Source organism: Hyla sarda, chromosome 1 (genome assembly GCF_029499605.1).
Source record: "Hyla sarda isolate aHylSar1 chromosome 1, aHylSar1.hap1, whole genome shotgun sequence".
Classification (NCBI taxonomy): Eukaryota; Metazoa; Chordata; class Amphibia; order Anura; family Hylidae; genus Hyla; species Hyla sarda.
Genome location: NC_079189.1, coordinates 585,321,667 through 585,341,146, shown reverse-complemented (window position 1 = coordinate 585,341,146; position 19,480 = coordinate 585,321,667). Strand labels below are relative to the sequence as shown.

General features: G+C 43.5%; 1 protein-coding gene across 2 annotated transcripts in view; it reads left to right on the top strand.

Annotated features, from left to right (window-relative positions):
• NPR3 (natriuretic peptide receptor 3) overlaps positions 1 to 19,480 on the top strand; it is a 121,862-nt gene that overhangs the window by 81,643 nt on the left and 20,739 nt on the right. For both annotated transcript variants that reach the window (XM_056545307.1, XM_056545299.1), the window contains exon 4: positions 1,988 to 2,123. In XM_056545307.1, coding sequence (XP_056401282.1) covers positions 1,988 to 2,123 — 136 coding nt within the window. The remainder of the gene's footprint in view (positions 1 to 1,987; positions 2,124 to 19,480) is intronic.

Below are 19,480 nucleotides of genomic sequence, written 5' to 3'. Positions count from 1 at the left end.
TTTATTTACAGAAGGATTCCGACATCTGGTTAACTGCTTCAGAAAACACTTATCGGAACAAAATGTAATGGAGAATGAGGGACCGATAAATGCAGAATTTTTCTCTCTTCAGATTCCTTTGTTTGTCTTCTCATGATCTATGGGTCCCTCCCTATTTAGGGCGTTTTCTGGGAAATGTAGCCAAGAGGGCGACTATGAAAAAAAAAAAGTGCCCCAAACATCACAATAAGACTTAAAATGGCAATAAAGAAATTTGCACAATTAGGTTTAAGTAGCTGAAAGTGTTTTTAACAAATGCCCACATTATGTTGATCATCTAGACCACAGATCAAATTAATCAGACCCAAAACCAGACCCCTCCAAAAATATTTAGACCCAAAATATACTTACCTATTCCCGATCGCTTATACTTCCAGGCACCACCTCACTCTTGTTTCTGATTTTTGCCAGTATCGTGACCGTATGTGTGCCACTTACTCAATGGGACTGTGTGATCTGATGCTGGTCTGTGTCAGGGCCTTTGTGCCAGACTACCCTTCTCCTCAACTTAGCAGCTGCTCTCTTCAGCAACCAAAAAGATTTCCCCAAAAGCTGGCACCCTGGGCAGTCACACACCCCTTCCTGGCAGTAGAGATGACTCTGCTCTTAATTTTTGTAACAGCAACTACAACAGAATAATGCCCTAACTGCAGGGGGCTTCATCAACCCTTCACTTTGACCATAGATGGACCAACTACCATGCTCCTTGGCACAGTCACTGGACACCACCTCTACCAACACCCCCTAGTCTGCCCGTCTCCTATACCAAGACTTCTATCACTTTCATACTTGATCCACTATCCATTGATTTACCAGGCATGTAATGCTTGGAGGAGGGAAGGTTTAGAGGAGGGGGCCCTCTCTGACGCGAGAGTCCCACTCCTGAGTGTGGAAGCTCCCTTTATGATGTCCATGTGCCCTAATAAATAGGACATATAGGAAAGGGTTGTTCTTAAATGTCAACCAGTTAAAGGGTTACTCCGCTGCTCAGCGTTTGAAACAAAATGTACCGAACTCTTAGAGCCGGCGCCGGGAGCTCGTGACTTCATAGCCCTGCCCAATCATGACATCACGTCCCACCCCCTCAATGCAAATCTATGGGAGGGGGCGTGACGGCCGTCATGCCCCCTCCCATAGACTTGTATTCAGGGGGCGGGCCTATGACGTCACGAGCTCCCGGCTCTAAGCGTTTGGAACATTTGGTTCCAAACGCTGAGCAGCGGAGTACTCCTTAAAGAAATGCTCTATCTTCTATTTGTTCCTTATCACTTTAAGAAGAGTCATCCTCCAATTGTTAAGTATTCTTTTTAAGCCAAAATGCATCACTCAAAGAAAAATACCATATAGTTATGTGGGTCAATGGGTGATCCCCCGGAGAAGTGTTCTGTCGATTATGTCATATGTCAATGTCAATCACTTCTCGCCTGTGTTTCCACATTCTCTTGCCCTTGTCTTTGTTTCTTGTCATGTGCATAGAATGAAATATGTGGAGGATGTAGAAGCCTTTTCCTGGCAGCGCTGAGAAGAGCGTTGCTGTGCAGAGTAGACAATCTGGTTCTTGCTCTGGTCTGGGGACAGTATGTTGAGCAGAATCCAGAATTGGCAGTGGGAGTGATCATAAAACCAGCAAAAAATAATCCAATGAATTATTTATCAGCTTATGCCATATGGTAAGGTGAGCTATATACATTTCTGTTGGAATAAGGTTGCTACCAATGTGGCTGCCATTACAGCCGCTCCACTTTCGTAGACCAATTGATGAGCAAAACTGCCTAGTTCTGCATCAATATATTCTTCTAGGTCAGAACACTAGAATTCTCAGAACAAAATATGTAAAGAGGTTGTATATAACGTTTATTCATGTATATATAAAGTTTTATATAACAAGTTACAGGGAATCTCTGTAAGGTTACACAGTTGGATTCACCATTTCTTTTTTCGTTTTCAGGTCAACATGTTTGTAGAAGGTTTCCATGATGCCATCATCCTCTATGCCCTGGCATTACATGAACTGCTGAAGAGTGGTTTTAGCAAAAAGGATGGGGAGAAACTTGTTCAGCGGATGTGGAACAGAACATATGAAGGTAAAACCCATTATGCTTGATGCTTGCCTTCTGCTCTATGGTTTACTAAAAGGTCTTTTTCCAATTTGAAAGTATAGGTGCTAATCTATAAGGGCTGTATGTATGCCGCCAGGGAGAAGGGTGCTGGGAGCCCATCTGCCAGCTATAACATGCATGTCCATATGTAATGGCATCTTATACTCTGCTGCTATTCTTCTTATACACATGGGCCATCATTCAGATGGGGATGAACACAACAGGAGCCCACGTGTCCTATTATATTGCAAATCTTTTGGAAAACCAATTGTTCTCCATTGGACTAGCTCCACCTTGGCTGCACTCCTGCAGGGTTCTTTGAAACCTTAGAGTACCTGTCATGATCTTGTTACATTTTATAATCCTCCCAGTTCACTGCCCCATCATGATAAACCACCCCCTGCCTTTATTTTTTGTTATTTTTTAGTTTTCTACCTTGATATTGCTCTGTATTTGTTGCTCAGTCGCAGTCAGATTCACAGACTGGGAAGGGACGTTCCACAGCAGGCGTGACATCATCTGAAGCCATACAGGGGAGAACTTCCTCCCTCACTCTGCTACACACAGCTCAGAGCAGTTCAGTGTGAGATGAGCTATGATTGGCCAAGGCTGTACACCCCCCCCCCCCCCTCCCCCCCTCAGCTCTCCAGACTGCATTACCTGATTTTGGACTTCTGCCAGGCCAGCAGGAGTCCAAAGTCTTTGCAAGAGATGGGGAGAAATGTGCTCTGGACATGTAGAGAGACACCTTGTGGCAGCTTTATTAAACACAAATAAAACATAGAAAACTTCATTTTGTTTAAACAAAGTACTTTTTTTTAATTTACCATAAGGAGTGCAATAGCAAAAATTATTTTTGTGCCCATTTAAAGGGTTTTGCTTGGAAAATTTACTTATGTTCTAAGGAAAGACCATCCATATCAGCTCCGTATATTATGTAGTTGCTGCGTCAGGTTACTGCTGCTCAGCTATCATTGAAGTAAATGGGAATTGAGCTGCAGTAACCCAGCATGGCCACAGCATGTTGTGTGGAGCTGTCTACTTCCAATTCTGTTTTATTGTGTATGGTGACATTACAGCTCAGGCAAATAGCTGGTGCGGGGTGTCAGCACCCCACCGATCAGATGTTGATGACCTATACTAAGGATAGGTCATGAATAGATTTTGCCTGGAAAACTGCTTTAAGGTTATCTCTAGAGATGAGCGAACTTACAGTAAATTCGATTTGTCATTAACTTCTCGGCTCGGCAGTTGATGACTTTTCCTGCATAAATTAGTTCAGCTTTCCGGTGCTCCGGTGGGCTGGAAAAGGTGGATACAGTCCTAGGAGACTCTTTCCTAGGAATGTATCCACCTTTTCCAGCCCACCGGAGCACCTGAAGGCTGAACTAATTTACGCAGGAAAAGTCATCAACTGCCGAGCCGAGAAGTTTGTGAGGAATCGAATTTACTGTAAGTTCGCTCATCTCTAGTCATCTCCTTAGTTTTAGTTGGCACACTGACACAAGGCTGGTATTCTGATATAGTGATGACCGGTGCATTGCCGTGGAATGAGATTTGCCATAGAATGAGATGGTCCGCCTCCATCACATCCTATTGGCTCTCTCTTGTCACGTGACATATTTAAACGTCACGCATCGATGCGCACAGCAGTGTCAGTTTGGCTATCACAGGGAGAGGATCTCCTCACCCTGTGATAGCTGAAGCTGTACGGAGCTCTCATGGCCTCTGTGGCCCGACAGAAGTTCACACATGTACGCAGCTCATACGGCTGCCTCATATACATTTACTGTTGATCCACAGCGCTATCGGGATCCCGATGCCCGATGGCGCTGTCATCAGTGTGCGTCCCCGCGAGCGCCCCACGCCCGCAGCTCTACTCCCCGTCCCCCGCAGCTCTACTCCCCGTCCCGTTAACGCTCAGGGAGCGGGGAACAGAAAGTAGAGCATCGGGCGCAGGTTAAGTTATTCGCGTAGTGCTGCGCATGCGCAGTACTACTTTACCTGCGCCCGATGCTCTACTTTCTGTTCCCCGCTCCCTGAGCGTTAACGGGACGGGGAGTAGAGCTACGGAGGGACGGGGAGTGGAGCTGCGGGGGACGGGGAGTAGAGATGCGGGGGACGGGGAGTACAGCTGCGGGCATGGGGCGCTCGCGGGGACGCACACTGATGACAGCGCCATCGGGCGTAGGAATCCCCATAGCGCTGTGGATCGCTCCCTGAGCGTTCACAGGGGACGGGGAGTAGAGCTGCGGGGGACGGGGAGTAGAGCTGCGGGGGACGGGGAGTAGAGATGCGTAGGACGGGGAGTAGAGATGCGGGGGACGGGGAGTAGAGATGCGGGGGACGGGGAGTAGAGATGCGGGGGACGGGGAGTAGAGATGCGGGGGACGGGGTGTAGAGCTGCGGGGGACGGTGAGTAGAGATGCGGGGGACGGGGAGTAGAGCTGCGGGGGATGGTGAGTAGAGATGCGGGGGACGGGGTGTAGAGCTGTGGGCGTGGGGATCCTGATGACAGCGCCATCGGGCATCGGGATCCCGATAGCGCTGTGGATCAACAGTAAATGTATATGAGGCAGCCGCATGAGCTGCGTACATGTGTGAACTTCTGTCGGGCCACGAGAGCTCCGTACACCTTCAGCAATCACAGGGTGAGGAGATCCTCTCCCTGTGATAGCCAAACTGACACTGCTGTGCGCATCGATGCGTGACGTTTAAATATGTCACGTGACAAGATAGAGCCAATAGGATGTGATGGAGGCGGAGCATCTCATTCTATGGCAAATCTCATTCCACGGCAATGCACCGGCAGGGGCCATATTTTTTAATTTGAAATACTTCGCGAATATATGGACGAATATTCACCTATGTTTGCGATGTTCGTTCCCTTTTTTTCCATGTGAAAATTCGGAATTGTTTGCATAGTGCGCATGCGCGGTTATATCTTTCGCATAAAGGAAGTGAGGGATCAGTGTCCCCTGGAAGTGGTGATATTCGCGAATATTTGCATATTCACATATACGAAATATTTGCGCCCCATACCTACTCACACAGTAAATAATAGTGGAGCCTTCTTTGGACCACAAGCTGGAATCAGGGAGGGATGATCACTTTTTTTTTTGCACAGTACACATCATTGTTGTGGTGATGTACTGTGAAGAAAAAAAAAATAATATTCATCATTACGAATATATAGCACTATATTCTAAATATTCTCAAAATCGCAAAGTGCCGATATTCCCTGTAAAAATTCACATTTCGAATATTCGCGCTTAACACTATTCTGATACATAGATAACACAACTCATTGTAATGTGATGATGTGGCCACACAAAGGAGTACAGGGAACACCTTCTATCGTCAGGGATCGATCACTTGTTGAAATTGTTGCTCAAGTTTTGCAAAAAGTTTTTACCCAGCTTTCCCAGGAAATAATATCCTGGCCAACCCCTAGGACCCCCCCAAAATGACAAGAATAAAGGGGCTACTGTGACCTGTCGGGGAACTAGACCTCTTCACATTTTACCGTCACCCAAGTACTGCAATACAAGACACAGTGGACTACGATGCAGAAGCTGAAAGGATGGGTCACTCCACTGAATACAACCGCCTTTCTGAACATTCAGGTCCAAATGGTCGAATCAGCACCGATTACTAACGGTTGGCCCATACTCTGTGTTTGACATTAGCCTCGGCAACCCAACCACCTAGGATGCAATTGCACATCTCTTCACACCCAAAGTCGGATCAGGCGGTACCGTATCCCTTTACCCTTTCTAGATGCACAAATTAAACAGTATAACGATGACCAGTTCAGCTCTGCTACTTCTGCACCAAGAATGTACAGACGTTCAACAAGCTAGACCTGCCTACAGGCTCGCCCTCCGGTCGGATTGTGACAAATTTCTAGAATTCCTTGGAACATTTTCCAAATTGTATCACAGATACAGAGGGACATTCTCAAGTGCATGTTAAAAAAAAAAAAAAAAAAAAAAAAAAAAAAAAACGTACATAGGAAGGAATCCATTTTGTCTCTATGATTTTAGTTCTAATATTAGTTCCATTCTATATGGAATTTAAAAATCACATTTTTGATTCAGACTCATTGGTGATACCTTCTTGGAGCCGGACAGTGGCCCTGGCGACCCTGCCGGCAGGTGTTTAGGTGCATCTCAGATCAGGCAGGAAAGTATCCTGGTTCTCTTCCAATTGTTAAAGGGGTACTCCGCCCCTAGACATCTTATCCCCTATCCAAAGGATAGGGGATAAGATTTCTGATTGCGGGGGTGCCACCGCTGGGGACCGCAGCGATCTCCCTGCTGCTGCTTAGAGCGTAGGGTGCAGCGCTGGAGGCTTGTGACGTAATGCCTGATCGTGATGTCACCTCCACGCCCCCTCAATGCAGGTCTATGGGAGGGGGCGTGACGGAGGTCACGCCCCCTGCCATAGACTTGCATTGAGGGGGCGTGGCCATGGTGGCACAAGCGGGGCATGACCCTGACAAGCCTACGCCCCACATCGCCAGTCACCCGAAGTTTGCTCCGTGCCGCAGCCGAGATCAGACATCTTATCCCCTTTCCATCTTATCAGACCTCTTATCCCCTATGTCTAGGGGCGGAAAGTGAAAGATTTGTAAATTACTTCTATTAAAAAATATTTGTCTTTCCAGTACTTAACAGCTGTATGCTACAGAGGAAATTCGTTTCTATTTGAATTTCTTTTGTCTTGTCCACAGTGCTCTCTACTGACACCTGATGCCCGTATCAGGAACTGTCCAGAGCAGGAGGAAATCCCCTTAGCAAACCTATGCTGCTCTGGACAGTTCCTGAAACGGACAGAGGTGTCAGCAGAAAGCACTGTGGACAAGACAAAAAAGAAATTTAGAAAGAAAAGCATTTCCTCTGTAGCATACAGCTGCTAATTAGTACTGGAAGGATTAAGATTTTTTAAATAGAAGCAATTTACAAATCTGTTTAACTTTCTGCCACCAGTTCATTTAAAAAAAAAAAAAAAATTCCACGTGAGTACCCTTTTTTACGTATTCTATTAAGCCAAGATGCATCACAAAAAAGAAAAATATGATCTAGTAATGTGGTCAGTGGGTGATCCCCCGGAGAAGTGTTCTGTGGATTATGTCATAAGTCAGTATCAATCACTTCTCGCCCGTGTTTCCACATTCTGTTGTTCTCGTCTTTTGTTTCTTGTCATTCACATGAAGTGAAATATGTGGAGAATGTAGAAGCCTTTTCTTGGCAGCGCTGAGCAGTGCGAGTCGCCCCTTAATCATAGCGAGGTTTCAAGGTTGTACATTAAACAGTCAAATGACTTATTCAGCTTGGCTTCACGTATACACAACAGGCTCGACCTGCCTTACTGCCCCGCTCCGGATCAGATTGTGACAAATTTCAAGAATTCTCTTTCTGGGAAGGAGAAATTCAATGGAAGAAATGGTCATATAAACTTTGCACGTACATAGCTGCCTGATAAGGTGAAAGACAGGGCAGGATCCCAGAAAGCAGTTTTGGATTATAAAAAAAAAAAAAAAAAAAGAACCCTTTATCACCAATGAAAAACAAAAGAACAAACAAAAATTATTTTATTATACTCATGAATCACATCAAAATGAAGACTATAAATATATACACAAAGTACATGGATTGGTTGGCAAAAAACGGCTGCAAAGAAATTACTACAACAGTAAATATACAAGCATATGCTTAAAGGGGTACTCCACTGGCAATCTTTTATTTATTTATTTATTTGAATTTTTTTTTTTTTTAAATCAACTGGTGCCAGAAAGTTAAAGGGTAACTCTCATCAAATAAACTTTTGATATATTTTAGAATAATGAATGTTGAATAACTTTCCAATAGCATGTTAATGAAAAATATGCTTATTTCTATTGTATTTTTCCCGATCAGTCCTGTCAGCAAGCATTTCTGACTCATGCTGGAGTCCTAAACACTCAGAGCTGCCAGCCTGCTTTGTTCACAGCCAAACAGGCTGTGAACAAAGCAGGCTGGCAGCTCTGAGTGTTCTCCTTTGTGAACAAAGCAGACTGGCAGCTCGTGGTGTTTAGGACTCCAGCATGAGTCTGAAATGCTTGCTGCCAGGACTGGTAGGGAGACCCCTAGTGGTCATTTCTTCAAAGTGGAAAATTAAATAGAAAGAAGCATATTTTTTAATAGCATGCAATTGTAAAGTTATTCTGCATACATTAATCTATAATATATCAAAAGTTTTTTTGATGAGAGGTACCCTTTAAGCAGAGTCATAAATGAAATGCAATAAAGAAAGCACGTACGTGCACTTGGCGGCTGCGCCGGCTGTTTCACATGTGAATGCGTGCTTCTTCCGGCCTCCAAGCGGGAAACAGCCGGCGTAGCCTCTGAGCGCCAACCTACCTGCGCTGATGCTGGAACCCAGCTTCCCGTGAACCGAACTCCCACATTGACCTGTCTCCGCCGAGCGGTGAGTGCACGTACGTGCTTTCTTTATTGTATTTGATGATACTTCATACTTTTCGTATGTGCACCCCGCAGGAGACGTCGTTGTAGGCCACCGATACTACGCTGTATCCATACTACAGGTGAAGTAACCTTCTTGTGTGCCCTCTCCTTTCCTGCCTCTCCACGGTTAGGGTTGTAAATTACTTCTATTTAATCCTTCCAGTACTTATCAGCTGCTGTATGCTCCACAGCAAGTTCTTTTCTTTTTCAATTTCCCTTCTGGCTGACCACAGTGCTCTCTGCTGACACCTCTGTCCATGTCAGGAACTGTCCAGAGCAGGAGCAAATCCCCATAGAAAACCTCTCCTGCTCTGGACAGTTCCAAAAATGGACAGAGGTGTCAGCAGAGAGCACTGTGGTCAGACTGAAAAGAAATTCAAAAAGAAAAGAACTTGCTGTGAAGCATACAGCAGCTGATAAGTACTGGAAGGATTAAGATTTTTAAATATAAATAATTTACAAATCTGTTTAACTTTCTGGCACCAGTTGATTAGATTTTTTTTTTCCCCCCAATGGAGTACTCCTTTTAAGTGGTTAGTAAAAGAATGACGATAAACATAGAATGCTCTCAGCTGTACACACCACATATATTGGTAAGCAAACCAGTCACATGCAAACCCACAACAACTGTTTCATCCATGCGTTTTTCTTTTACCCTAAATTTGCCTACCTAGGTTTTGCCTACAACAGAGTTAGGGTGCTTTCACACCACGTTTTGTACTTACGGTTCCCGAATACGGCTGGGAGGAGGGGGGCGGGGCTTAATGGCCATATAGGGGAACTGTATTTAATGTATGTCTATGAGCCGACCGTAGTGAACCGCAGCCTCCGGTCGGCTGCGTTTTCGGCCGTATGCGGTTTCCCGACCGCAGGCAAAAATGTGGTCAACCGCGTTTTTGCCTATGGTCGGGAAACCGCATACGGCTGAAAACTCAGCCGACCGGAGGCTGCGGTTCACTCCAGTCGGCTCATAGACATGCATTAAATACGGTTCCCGAATACGGCTGAGTGCGGGCGCCGCGATTAAGCGCCGACCCCCCTCCTCCCAACCGTATTCGGGAACCATAAGTACAAAACATGGTGTGAAAGCACCCGCCAACATCTTTTTTCTGACTCCTACTTCTGAGTGGCAGCAGCGGGCAGCCAGTATGGTTTGAAGGGATGGAGAAAATATTTGGGTAGGACTGCAAGTAAACTGGCAACATCTAGGGTAGGGTTGCCACCTGGCCAGTATTTTACTGGCACGGTTGGTATTTTGGCCACCCTGCCAGTATTTTTATATATTAAAAAACCGGCAATGCAATGGCCGGCATTTATCCAACCAATCCTCCAACTCCCGGAATGTTGCACCATATACTATACCATTATTTCCTAACCAAAGCTGCTCCTGCTGTTGGGAAAACTACAGCTCCCAGCATGCACGGACAGCCAACGGCTGTCCGGGCATTCTGGGAGTTGTAGTTTTGCAACAGGTGCAGGTGGAGGCACCCCTGGCTGGGAAACACTGACCTATACTCTATACTACTATATAGTACAACATGCTGGAAGTTGTAGTTTTGCAACAGCTGGAGGCACCCCTGGTTGGGAAACACTGACCTATACTATATACTACTATATAGTACAACATGCTGGAAGTTGTAGTTTTGCAACAGCTGGAGGCACCCCTGGTTGTGAAACACTGACCTATACTATATACTACTATATGGTACAACATGCTGGAAGTTGTAGTTTTGCAACAGCTGGAGGCACCCCTGGTTGGGAAACACTGACCTATACTATATACTACTCTATAGTCCAAATGCTGGGAGTTGTAGTTTTTTCGTTTGGGGCAGCTGCTTAGCCACAGGCTGTATTAGGGCTTGCTGGGAGTTCTAGTTAGTAGCTAACTGCGACTCCCGAATTTAATAAAAAAAAAAACTACAGATCGGGGCGCAAAAAATGAGCCTCATACAGTCCCGTATAAGGAGAAATAAAAAAGTTATAGGGGTCAGAATAGGACTGAATTTGTGATGTCACGCATATTTGTGATGTCCTGTGATGTCACGCATATATAATTATTTATGCAAATTAGCATGTCCTTATTTTTTTAATTTTTTTTTTTTTTTGCAAGAAAGGTGGCAACCCTAATCTAGGGCCACTGTAACATATTGTGGGTTCAGTGCAAACATGTCATGGCTGCCCCCTCCAGGTAGTCGAAGTGGTGTGCAAAACTAAAGGGGGTGTCTGAAGACACAGGTCTTGTTTACAGGCTGCCAATGATGATGTATCATACTGGCACATAACCACTGCACTGGCACGTGCCTGCCCCAGAGATTGCCACTCGAGTGCCAGCCAAAAATGCCCCAATATAGTTCCTTAGATACCCCCATGGTCCACCTACTATTCTTCCTATGGGTGCGTTCGCACGGAGTAATGCAAGAGGAATTTACTCTAGTAATTCCTCTTGAATTCTCAGCTCTAAATTAATGCACATCTCCTCTGCCCATTGACTTTAATGTTTTTTCTGCTGTCCTGTTCACACTGCGGAAATTCTGCTAGCGGAATTCCAACGCTGAATTCCGTTCCGCTTGAAGAAAGAACATGTTCATTCTTCAAGCGGAATCCGCTAGCAGAAATCAATAGAAGTCAATGGTAAAAAAAAATTCCCCCCGACATCGTTCTCGCGCGGAATTTGCACGGAGATGGCTGAAAAACCCTTCACTTCTTTCTCCCCCATTTCCGCGCGCAATTCCGTGCAAACTTTGCACGAATTTCGCGCGAAAATAAAATTCTTTTTTCCACCCGTAAATTTTTCGCCGTGAATTCCTCTTGATTTACTCCGTGTGAACGCACCCTATCTCATTCTGCCACCATTATGTGATGCACCACAGGGGTGCCAATAATTGAAGCAGCTCAGGACATGACATTTTGCATTGCAGAGGTAAAGATGCCAAGTAAAACATTTGCAGCACACACTTTATACAAAGAACACAACATGGTATCAGGCCATCGCCTCGCGGACAATACATTTTCTTTCCATTGCTGCACTTGTTATTGTAAAGAGGCGAGATTGATAAAACCAAACTATCAGTTATCTAGAAGCCGCCATGTCCTTACACTTAATGTACTAGATGGAGATTATTTTCTTATCTCAGGACACAGAATCGGCTCTGTGTCTAATGTGCAGTGTGCAAACAGGAGGGGGTGTGGCCCGGATCCCTCTATTGTTCCATGTGCTCATGCTTCTTTAGAGAAGTACCAGGGCTCCGAGGAGAAGGCTTCAGGGAGAAGATCTCTAATATGAAGGATGTGATGTTAAAGTCGCAACATCAAAGTTTGTAAATAGAATTAGCAGAATTAAAGGGGTACTCCAGTGGAAAACATATATATATATATATATATATATATATATATATATATATATATATAATTTTATTTTATTTTTTTAAATCAACTGGTGCCAGAAAGTTAAACATATCTGTAAATTACTTGTATTAAAAAAATCTTAATCCTTCCAGTACTACTTAGCTGCTGAATACTACAGAGGAAATACTTTTTCTTTTTGGAACACAGAGCTCTCTGCTGACATCACGAGCACAGTGCTCTCTGCTGACATCTCTGTCCATTTTAAGAACTGTCCAGAGTAGGAGAAAATCCCCATAGAAAACATGTGCTGCTCTGGACAGTTCCTAAAATGGACAGAGGTGTCAGCAGAGAGTACTGTGCTCGTGATGTCAGCAGAGAGCACTGTGTTCCAAAAAGAAAAGAATTGAGAGTAGTGTTCAGCAGCTAATAAGTACTGGAAGGATTAAGATTTTTTTATAGAAGTAATTTACAATTCTGTTTTAAATTTCTGGCACCAGTTGATTTAAAAAAATAAATAATTAATAGCATCTAGTCTGTTACTTAGCGGTGAGTGCAGGATGCTGTTTGTGTAGCGTTTTTGTGAGCTATTCAAATCTCTTCTTATCCACTTCCTAGCACCTCCGTAGGACTGCTTGTATGTATCTGCACAACATGCCTGTGAAGCAGCAGTCTGCACATCGATGTAGGCTCGGCTAAGGGTGCGTGCACACCATGTTTTCAGGCAACGGCTGCTGGCTCCAGCTGGGGAGGGGAAAACCGTGCGCTCCCGTTCCCGAGCCGGACCGGCACTGAAATCCATTGACTTTAATGATCCGACCGGAGTCACCGTTTTGACTCCGGTCGGCTCATTTCAGCCCTGTATCCGGTTTTGTGACCAGACCTAAAACCATAGTATACTACAACAATTAGCCGACCAGAGTCAAACGGTGACTCCGGTCGGCTAAATAAAGTCACTGGATTTCAGCGCCGGTCCGGCTGGGGAACGGGAGCGCACGGTTTTCCCATCCGCCAGCCGGATCCGGCAGCCGTAGCCTGAAAACGTGGTGTGCACGCACCCTAAGAAAGAGAGTGGTGCCATCCTGACAACCTCTGTGGCTAAGTATGTATATCTTATTTATAGCATTTGCTCCCGAAGCGGAGTCCTTTCCTGTACACCGGAATAATCACAGAAAGTACCAATAATTGAAGTAACTGCAGCGGCGGCTTGCAGAACGTTCTGGACATAATGGCATTTTCCGAGGAGTTGGTGGGTGACAACCTCTCACATGTTTATATTCTCAGGGGGAGTTGTTATTTGACTTTGTTTTTCCTGCCAAAGGAGCACAAGAGGCGGCGGAAGAGTGCGGTGTTAGTTATTAAATCGTCACGCTCTGTGTGTTTAGCACATTGTTTGTGGAGTCCATTTATAGATACAGGAGGACGGTGTACAGACTACACAGTGCATGGGTCACACAGGTCCACAGCCATGTGCCGGTGTCATGGATAACATACAGTGGTCCCTCAAGTTACAATATTAATTGGTTCCAGGACGACCATTGTATGTTGAAACCATTGTATGTTGAGACCAGAACTCTATGGAAACCTGGTAATTGGTTCTGAAGCCACCAAAATGTCATCCAAAAATAGGAAAAAGTGAGGATTAAAGAAAAATAAGTAGATAACTAATACAGATAAATCAAATCCTTACATATAAAAGTAAGAAAGATCTGCTGGGAGCTGTAATCACTGTCTATGTCAGTGTTTCCCAAGCAGGGAGCCTCCAGCCGTTGCAAAACTACAACTCCCAGCATGCCCGGACAGCCTTTGGCTGTCCGGGCATGCTGGGAGTTGTAGTTTTGCAACAGCTGGGGGCTCCCTGCTTGGGGAAAAACTGGTCTATGTAGAGGACAGGAGCTTCTTCCGGGTCCTGTACAGTACGCAGTGTCCTATAAATGTAATGGAGTCGCCCTCACCTGGTGTCCAAAGGAGCAGCTAACCCTGGTACAGGTAAAGTGTACAGAACACGTAATACCTCCCTGTACTGTAGGGGGCACTACCAGACATCAGTCAGTGCATGCACTTCAGTAATACAGGTAAAGAGTACAGAACATGTAATACCTCACTGTACTGTAGGGTTCGCTACCAGATACCAGTCAGTGCATACACTTCAGTAATACAGGTAAAGTGTACAGAACATTTAATACCTCCCTGTACTGTAGGGGGCGTTACCAGACACTAGTCAGTGCAAACATTTCAGTAATACAGGTAAAGAGTACAGAATATGTAATACCTCCCTGTAGTGTAGGGGGCACTACCAGACACCAGTCAGTGCATGCACTTCAGTAATAAAGGGTTTTACCAGTAAATGTCCATTCTGATTGGTCAGATCTTCCAGCCATTGACACGTTTCACAGATCTGGACATTGTATGTTGAGTCTGGTTTCAACTTACAATGGTCCAGAAAAGACCATTGTATGTTGAAACTATTGTATGTTGAGGCCATTGTAAGTTGAGGGATCACTGTACTAACATTACCTCACGAGGTTTTTCAGATTTGGAATAATCTTAAAATCTATTAAAGGGGTACTCCACTGGAAAACATTTTTTCTTAAATGAACTGGTGCCAGAAAGTTTTAAACAGATTTGTAAATGACTTCTATTTAATCATTTTAATCCTTCCAGTATTTATCAGCTGCTGTATGTTCCACAGGAAGTTCTTTTTCTTTTGAATTTCCTTTCTGCCTGACCACAGTGCTCCCTGCTGACACCTCTGTCCATGTCAGGAACTGTCCAGAGCAGGATAGGTTTGCTATGGGGATTTGCTCCTGGTCTGGACAGTTCCTGACATGGACAGAGGTGTCAGCAGAGAGCACTGTGGTCAGACAGAAAAGAAATTCTAAAAGAAAAGAACTTCCTGTGGAGCATAAATCAGCTAAGTACTGGAAGGATTAAGATTTTTTAATAGAAGTAATTCACAAATCTGTTTAACTTTCTGGCACATGTTGATTTTTTTTTTTTTTTTATGGCTTTCCACTGGAGTACCCCTTTAAGATGACATCTATTAAGTGTCTGTTTATTATCTATGTAAAACATAGTAAGCAGCAGAAATCCGGGTTCGGTCTTGTTTACCCATACTGGTGCCCATACACCCTCAATAGCGGTAGCTTAAAATGGATTGTGAAATGGTTTTAAAGAGCTCCAATAATACTCCAGACTCTGTGGCTGTATCTCCTCCAGTAGATGTTGTAAGGTTATTGCCAGCCAATCCTTGATGCCCATGCAGGCGGCGGTTTCATACTGCCTGTGACATGCTGCATGCTGCTGTACAGAGCAGCCTTTCATGTGCCCATAGGTGGTTATAGACCTTAGATAGCTATCAATCGAATAAGAACAGCTCATTCCATACACATGCATGCTTGGCACAGTTGAGCATGCACGTGTTATGAAGAAAGGAAGTAAGCCACTGCCAGACATCTCTGGTGGCAACTTATTTTCAGGGAATTGAACAACATGAGCAAATCTCATGAAATACACTAAAAACGGCACTCAGCATTTTGGATGCGTTCAAGTGCAGGGACTTCTTTTAAAAAGATAGGCGTCCATGTTCCTCAACACTGAGCAGCAAGCTTTACATTACGTTTACTGAAACTGATGAAAAGTATTGTCAGTGTAAGCATCAATGCATTCAGCTTATCTTCATTGAGCCCCTGGCCTGGAGAGTGTTAAATGAGGTATACAGTGTTAGCTTGACCACTGTGTGTACAGAAGCGGGGACTCCTGTCTTTGACTGGAGTCTCTGCTGTTGTACCATGAAATTTACCATCAACAAGTTCTCAAAAACTTTGCTCTTTATTTTCAGCAATGATTTACTAAACACGTTGCAGTGTTTGTCACAATTTAGCAAAAACCACCATAGAACCACAGAGTTCTATATAACCAGATCCAAAAACAATATGTAGGTCGGGTTGAATCATTTGGTCTTCTTTCTTTCTTTCTGTCTAAATGATTTTTTTTTATAATATTTGCAGTAGTTATTCTGAAGTTTTGTTTTCTTGGAAACATCTGTTTAAAGTGTGATTATAAAAAAGATCCCAGGGGTAAAAATCCAATATTGCAAGTGAAATGCTTGTTTTCTTAAATTATAGATTAATTTGAATTTCCGGCCTTCTTTCTTTTAAGAATAATATTTTTATCCAGACAAGTAAAGGATTTTCTTGGACTCCCTGGAGTTCATTAAAATCAATCATGTTGAGCTGAAGCTTTGAATATTTCCCTATAAGCATGTAGAAAGTTAAGAAAACAAGCACTTTGATTTTCAATCTGCCCCTTAGATATGAAAAATATCCTTTGTAACGTGAAGGATCTTCGCTTTTATGTTACGGTTTATATATAGAATAATCTGCGTTAAGGGCTTTATCACGGTGTACATACATTATATTACTTATCCTGTACTGATCCTGAGTTATATCCTGTATTATACTCCAGAGCTGTACTCACTATTCTGCTGGTGTAGTCACTGTATACATACATTATATAACTTATCCTGTACTGATCCTGAGTTATATCCTGTATTATACTCCAGAGCTGTACTCACTATTCTGCTGGTGAGGTCACTGTGTACATACATTACATTACTTATCCTGTACTGATCCTGAGTTATATCCTGTATTATACCCCAGAGCTGTACTCACTATTCTGCTGGTGAGGTCACTGTGTACATACATTATATTACTTATCCTGTACTGATCCTGAGTTATATCCTGTATTATACTCCAGAGCTGTACTCACTATTCTGCTGGTGAGGTCACTGTGTATATACATTACATTACTTATCCTGTACTGATCCTGAGTTATATCCTGTATTATACCCCAGAGCTGCACTCACTATTCTGCTGGTGAGGTCACTGTGTACATACATTATATTACTTATCCTGTACTGATCCTGAGTTATATCCTGTATTATACTCCAGAGCTGTACTCACTATTCTGCTGGTGAGGTCACTGTGTACATACATTACATTACTTATCCTGTACTGATCCTGAGTTATATCATGTATTATACTCCAGAGCTGTACTCACTATTCTGCTGGTGGGGTCACTGTGTACATACATTACATTACTTATCCTGTACTGATCCTGAGTTATATCATGTATTATACTCCAGAGCTGTACTCACTATTCTGCTGGTGAGATCACTGTGTACATACATTACTTATCCTGTACTGATCCTGAGTTATATCCTGTATTATACTCCAGAGCTGTACTCACTATTCTGCTGGTGAGGTCACTGTGTACATACATTACATTACTTATTCTGTACTGATCCTGAGTTATATCCTGTATTATACTTCAGAGCTGTACTCACTATTCTGCTGGTGAGGTCCCTGTGTACATACATTATATTACTTATCCTGTACTGATCCTGAGTTATATCCTGTATTATACTCCTGTACTCCCTATTCTGCTGGTGAGGTCACTGTATACATGCATTACTTATCCTGTACTGATCCTGAGTTATATCCTGTATTATACTCCAGGGCTGCACTCACTATTCTGCTGGTGAGGTCACTGTGTACATACATTACATTACTTATCCTGTACTGATCCTGAGTTATATCCTGTATTATACTCCTGTACTCGCTATTCTGCTGGTGAGGTCACTGTATACATACATTACTTATCCTGTACTGATCCTGAGTTATATCCTGTATTATACTTCTGTACTCGCTATTCTGCTGGTGAGGTCACTGTGTACATACATTACATTACTTATCCTGTACTGATCCTGAGTTATATCCTGTATTATACTCCTGTACTCGCTATTCTGCTGGTGAGGTCACTGTATACATACATTACTTATCCTGTACTGATCCTGAGTTATATCCTGTATTATACTCCAGAGCAGCACTCGCTATTCTGCTGGTGAGGTCACTGTATACACACATTACTTATCCTGTACTGATCCTGAGTTATATCCTGTATTATACCCCAGAGCTGTACTCACTATTCTGCTGGTGAGGTCACTGTGTACATACATTACATTACTTATCCTGTACTGATCCTGAGTTATATCCTGTATTCTACTCCTGTATTCGCTATTCTGCTGGTGAGGTCACTGTATACACACATTACTTATCCTGTACTGATCCTGAGTTATATCCTGTATTATACTCCTGTACTCGCTATTCTGCTGGTGAGGTCACTGTATACACACATTACTTATCCTGTACTGATCCTGAGTTATATCCTGTATTATACCCCAGAGCTGTACTCACTATTCTGCTGGTGAGGTCACTGTGTACATACATTACATTACTTATCCTGTACTGATCCTGAGTTATATCCTGTATTCTACTCCTGTATTCGCTATTCTGCTGGTGAGGTCACTGTATACACACATTACTTATCCTGTACTGATCCTGAGTTATATCCTGTATTATACTCCTGTACTCCCTATTCTGCTGGTGAGGTCACTGTATACACACATTACTTATCCTGTACTGATCCTGAGTTATATCCTGTATTATACTCCTGTACTCGCTATTCTGCTGGTGAGGTCACTGTATACACACATTACTTATCCTGTACTGATCCTGAGTTATATCCTGTATTATACTCCTGTACTCGCTATTCTGCTGGTGAGGTCACTGTATACACACATTACTTATCCTGTACTGATCCTGAGTTATATCCTGTATTATACTCCTGTACTCGCTATTCTGCTGGTGAGGTCACTGTATACACACATTACTTATCCTGTACTGATCCTGAGTTATATCCTGTATTATACTCCTGTACTCGCTATTCTGCTGGTGAGGTCACTGTATACACACATTACTTATCCTGTACTGATCCTGAGTTATATCCTGTATTATACTCCTGTACTCGCTATTCTGCTGGTGAGGTCACTGTATACACACATTACTTATCCTGTACTGATCCTGAGTTATATCCTGTATTATACTCCTGTACTCGCTGTTCTGCTGGTGAGGTCACTGTATACACACATTACTTATCCTGTACTGATCCTGAGTTATATCCTGTATTATACTCCTGTACTCGCTATTCTGCTGGTGAGGTCACTGTATACACACACTACTTATCCTGTACTGATCCTGAGTTATATCCTGTATTATACTCCTGTACTCGCTATTCTGCTGGTGAGGTCACTGTATACACACATTACTTATCCTGTACTGATCCTGAGTTATATCCTGTATTATACTCCTGTACTCGCTATTCTGCTGGTGAGGTCACTGTATACACACATTACTTATCCTGTACTGATCCTGAGTTATATCCTGTATTATACTCCTGTACTCACTATTCTGCTGGTGAGGTCACTGTATACACACATTACTTATCCTGTACTGATCCTGAGTTATATCCTGTATTATACTCCTGTACTCGCTATTCTGCTGGTGAGGTCACTGTATACACACATTACTTATCCTGTACTGATCCTGAGTTATATCCTGTATTATACTCCTGTACTCGCTATTCTGCTGG